We start from the raw sequence: 5,512 nt of genomic DNA on the forward strand, positions 1-5,512 counted from the left end.
TAAATGGACCATAATGTACTAAATGAACATCATGCTGTATTGAAGAAGACTTGAAACTAGAGATTGAGACCATAAACTCATGTTTACAATGTTTACTGAGGTAATAAATCAAGAGAGAAGTAGAGTCATTTTCTCATAGACTTCTATACAACCAGAGGAGTCGCCCCCTGGTGGACAGCAGAGAGAATGCAGCTTTAACACATGAAGCACTGGATTCACTTTACATAATCGGAGGTTGCTGCCTGCCAATCACTGAGCTCCTCTACCTGCTTCACACTGACCAATCATTAACCAGCTGTAGGGGGACGTGGCGGCCTGTCAGCTGCAGAGATTCCCACAAAGTGTCCCAGTTGTTGTTCAAAGGTTTTTCTGAACCAGGTCCCTCCCCCTGTTAAAAATGAACAAATTGCCCAATACTGTAAGCGCTGTTAGCACCATTAGCTGCTAGCACCGGCTCAGCTGTCGCTATGTTGAGTGAGAGCGGAGCCACTAGACTGAATTAACACCTTTACAGAAACTTGAAGCTTCATTAACTTCTGTGCGTCACACTTTGTTTCCATGTTTCTGTGAATCTTTATGTCTCATGTGGTTTAATCATCAAACACAACCAGCTTCAGTGTTTCTCATCCCAGCTCGTCACATTCTGATACAGCAGGCAGACCGCAGAGTGAAACTGTGAAGCTCATATGTTCTCAGTAAACGCTGTAAATTCAAACGCAACCTCTGATTTCAACGTATCCTCAACAGTTCGTCTGACATCTCACTGACATGTTAACACTCAGTTTCCGTGTTTTCCTAGAAAAATCCAGCAACACGCATCAATTTCATCTTGACACATGAATACAGTCTTTTCAAAATAAACTTCCTTATTCACAGGGAATTACTAGTGAGGATTATTTTGATTATATATAAATACATAAAACCATGTGTGTTAATGTGCGCCATGCTGACACACGTTCACTGATACACTTTGTACAGTCAGCATATACAGTGTGTATATATATATATACGTATATATATGTATGTGTATATATATGTGTATAATATTAGACTCTTTAAAGATTTAAACCACAAACATTTCATACAAAGAACATCAGTGTGTTTTAATCTAAAGAAAGATGAGTTTATCTCTGTCGACATGAAATATGACTTCAATATGAAACATTGTTGGATGTGTGCAGCTTCATTAAAGGTCTTCTGGTTACAGACTGATCTTTACAATATATAATAATGTAAAAGACAACGAGAGACCTGGTGGCAGATTAAATCTCACAATGAGAGTCGCATCAAAACCCACCAGATGTTCAGAGACCACATCAGGATCGGATCCACCAGCTGGACCTGAGGAGTGACATTACATTACATTACACTACATTACAGTACATTACATTATTACATTACATTACATTACACTACATTATTACATTACATTACATTACATTACACTACATTATTACATTACATTACATTATATTATTACATTACAGTTTATTACATTACATTACATTAAATTAAATGACATGACATGACAGTACTTTACATTACATTACATTAAATTAAATGACATGACATGACAGTACTTTACATTACATTACATTACATTATTACATTACAGTCATTCAGCAGACGCTTCTATCCAAAGCGAGTTACAATAAGAGTATATTCAGCATAGACAGTGTGACCACAGCTGATGTGTGTTTAGAGTCCCAATAGATCTGTTGACTTTTCCTCACGCTATTCTCTGAGTCTCAGCTGAGGGAATACGTTAAATACGTTAAATACGTTAAATACCTTATAAATGCTTGTTGAGCCGTAATGTTACATTAGTAATGACAGTATTTATTACACTTTTACACATCGTCACACATTCAACATATTACCATAAAATATACTATCATCTGTATAAAATCTATTTAATATTAATATTAATATTAGTAGTAGTATTTATTATATTGTTATTATTATTAACCACAGCATTTATAGTCTAGAATTATCTCATCAATTTTTATTTGTGCAGTTTAATGAGTAATATGCTGATTCCCTGTTATTATTATTGTTATTATTCGAACAATTATTATTATTATTATTATTAATATTATTATTATTATTATTAATATTATTATTATTATCATTCTAACAGTTGGTATTATTATTATAATCATTATTATTATACAGGTCATGTTTTGTCAGTGTTATTTTATTTTTGGTAAACATAATTCAAATGTATTCTTTTATTTCTTGGACCTTGTGTAGTGTCGGCACATTATGTTTGTGACAGATCTGAGATCTGAATTAAAATAAAGTTGAGATGGAATCCACATGTGCTGACTGGTGTGTGTGTGTGTGTGTGTGTTTATGTCTGTTTGTGTGTGTGTGTGTGTGTGTGTGTGTGTGTGTGTCTATGTCTGTTTGTGTGTGTGTGTTTATGTCTGTTTGTGTGTGTGTGTGTGTGTGTGTGTGTGTGTGTGAGCTGCAGTCGTCAGCAGCCAATCAGAGAGCTGGATTTCGGGGCGTGTGACCCGTGAGAACGTCGCTGTCGCCTCTGGTCTGATAACCAGCTGGACAAACCACCGAGCGCTCTGATTGGCCGAGGCCCGGCAGACTTCAGGGATAAAAGAGCAGCTCGGTCCTCCAGCACATCACTTCATCTTCTTCATCGTCACCATGGCCTTCCTCTGGATCGTTTCCTGCCTCGCCTTCGTCAGCGCCGCCTACGGTGAGAAAAGCACTCTTTAGACTTTTAGAAAATGACTCGTCTGTGAATTCTGATTCAAAATTTACTGAAGAACTCAGAACATTAATATTTGAGTCTGTAAAAACATCAGCAGAAGAAGAAGCGAGTGTTTGATCGTGACTCTCTGATGATAAACATGAGATTATTCTTTAGGATCAAATATAAAACTACAGTTGATGGAAGTTGCAGCTCTGAATCAAACTACAGCTGCAGTCTGATCTCTTACATCAGAAGCAGTTTGGCCTCTTAGTCGTTCGTGAGGTTAAAAGAGCAGAACGGTCCTTTTTAAAGTCCGTCACCTGTCGTCCAATCAGGCTGCGGCACCCCCACCATCACCCCCCAGGTGACCGGCCACGCCCGCATCGTCAACGGCGAGGAGGCGGTGCCTCACTCCTGGCCCTGGCAGGTGTCCCTGCAGGTGAGTCCGCTGACACTCCTCTGTTTCTTCTTCTCCTTCTTTGAATTATTAATATTCCATCTTTTCTTCTTCCTGTTTTTTTTGTCTCTCAGCAATCCAACGGTTTCCACTTCTGTGGAGGATCTCTGATCAACGAGAACTGGGTGGTGACCGCCGCTCACTGCAACATCAGGTCAGTCTGACTTCCTGTCCTACTTCCTGTCTGATTTCCTGTCTGACTTCCTGTCTGACTTCCTGTCCTACTTCCTGTCTGACTTCCTGTCCTACTTCCTGTCTGACTTCCTGTCTGACTTCCTGTCTGACTTCTTGTCTGACTTTCTGTCTGCGTCTCATCGGTTTCTACTGAAGACGGGAATCTTTAAAAACCACAAAACATCAAATTCATCAGTGATTCTCTGTAGTTTTTATTTAACTATTTTCAGCGGTGGATGAATCCACATGTGGTGCTCTAGTGAGTGTTTGTATGTCGGATTGAGTCAGAATGAACTACAGTGTGATGATGATGATGATGATGAAGATGATGAAGGAAGGACAGTGAGGCTCATTTATCAGTTTTAATGATATCAGGATACTTGAGTCTGAACGTCATGAAATATAAAGAAAATCACCTTCTTACGACGGTTTTTACACCATTGAAGTAAACTGGATGTTTGTTTTGAGCGTACTGGCCCTTTAAATAAGTACTTCCTGTTTCCTGTTAGGACCTACCACGTTGTGATCGCTGGAGAACACGATAAGGGCTCCGGCTCCAACGAGGTCGTCCAGCGTCTGAAGCCCTCCAAGGTGAGAACCACCCCCCCCCCCCACACACACACACACACACACACACACCACCACCACTGACCCCTCCCCCTCCCTTCCACAGGTGTTCACCCACCCCAAGTGGAGCCCCAGCACCATCAGCAACGACATCACCCTCATCAAGCTGGCCTCCCCCGCCCGCCTGGGCACCAACGTGTCCCCCGTCTGCCTCGCCGAGTCCACCGACAACTTCCCCGCCGGCATGACCTGCGTTACCAGCGGATGGGGTCTGATGCGCTACAACGGTGAGATATGAGGTCTAGAGCTGGTCACGGGCACGTGAACCCATGCTACGCTCTTAAAGAGGCTAAAGACAGAAAGCTCGCTCATTGGCTCCTAATTGGTTGCTAAAGGTTTGGCGTCAAATTGAATTTGATTAGTTGAATAATAGTAATAATAATAATAATAATAATAATAAGATAACCAACACAACACATCCTCAAATACTTCTCTGCAGTTTTCATTAAAGAGGCCTTTTTGGTCTGAAATGAATTATTTCTTCGACTCTGCAACAACCATGCTTTTACTCTGAAAGGGAAGGAGGATATGTGTCTGATTGTGTGTGTGTGTGTGTGTGTGTGTGTGTGTGTGTGTGTGTGTGTGTCCCACAGCTCCCAGTACTCCCAACAATCTGCAGCAGGCGGCCCTCCCCCTGCTGTCCAACGAGCAGTGCAAGAGACACTGGGGCAGCAGCATCTCCGACGTGATGATCTGTGGAGGAGGAGCTGGAGCCACTTCCTGCATGGTGAGACCCCGCCCACCACCTGTCTCTCACCTGTCTCACCTGTCTCTGACCTGTCTCACTCAGATGTGTGTTAATAGATTTTGTTGTTGTTGTGTTTCAGGGCGACTCCGGCGGTCCTCTGGTCTGCCAGCAGAACGACGCCTGGACTCTGGTCGGTATCGTCTCCTGGGGAAGCAGCCGTTGCTCCACCTCCATACCTGCCGTCTACGCCCGCGTCACCGAGCTCCGTGGCTGGGTCGACCAGATCCTCGCCGCCAACTAAAAACCCCCCCAAACCCCTCCACCTCCACTCCACGAGTGTGTGGACAGTGGATGAAAATAAAAACACTGAACATCACTGATTGTGTTGGTCGTTTTGATTTGTTTCAACATGCTGCTAGATCACAGCACAATGCATGCTGGGTAGATTTCTGTCCGACTCACTCTGACGGCGTGAAAACCTAAAACAGGTGGAGGGTTTGAGCACCTCCAGCTGTTCACTTGACGTTAGCTTAGCAAGGCTTCAGCAGAGAGCAGATCTAATCACAGGGTCGCTGGTTTGATCCCTGGCTCCTCCCGTGGAAAAAACACTGAACCCCAGACTGATGGTCAGACCTGCATGTGTGTGTGTGTGTGTATGTGTGTGTGTGTGTGTGTGTGTTGAACTTTATATCATAGACTGTATATAAGAAGTGGACGTAATCGTTGTCACTCGTTGGTTTGTGGACGTTTTGAAGCCTTAAATTCGAAGATTTCGCTGTTGCCATCTTGTTTTTTTGCAGCCAGTGAACAGGAAGTGACCATATCTGGACTGAGGAGGAGTGACGTAGAGACG

General features: G+C 42.7%; 1 protein-coding gene across 1 annotated transcript; it reads left to right on the forward strand.

Annotated features, from left to right (window-relative positions):
• The first annotated feature begins 2,635 nt into the window (after window positions 1-2,635).
• On the forward strand, window positions 2,636-5,035 carry LOC116379032 (chymotrypsin B-like). Its single transcript, XM_031840949.1, has 7 exons — window positions 2,636-2,716; window positions 3,049-3,152; window positions 3,245-3,324; window positions 3,854-3,935; window positions 4,018-4,198; window positions 4,565-4,698; window positions 4,799-5,035. Exons 1-7 carry the CDS (start codon window positions 2,665-2,667, stop codon window positions 4,958-4,960), a joined length of 795 nt encoding a protein of 264 aa, XP_031696809.1. The 5' UTR covers window positions 2,636-2,664; the 3' UTR covers window positions 4,961-5,035.
• Window positions 5,036-5,512: the final 477 nt, after the last annotated feature.

Source organism: Anarrhichthys ocellatus, unplaced genomic scaffold (assembly GCF_004355925.1).
Source record: "Anarrhichthys ocellatus isolate YVR2014 unplaced genomic scaffold, GSC_Weel_1.0 scaffold3595, whole genome shotgun sequence".
Classification (NCBI taxonomy): domain Eukaryota; kingdom Metazoa; phylum Chordata; class Actinopteri; order Perciformes; family Anarhichadidae; genus Anarrhichthys; species Anarrhichthys ocellatus.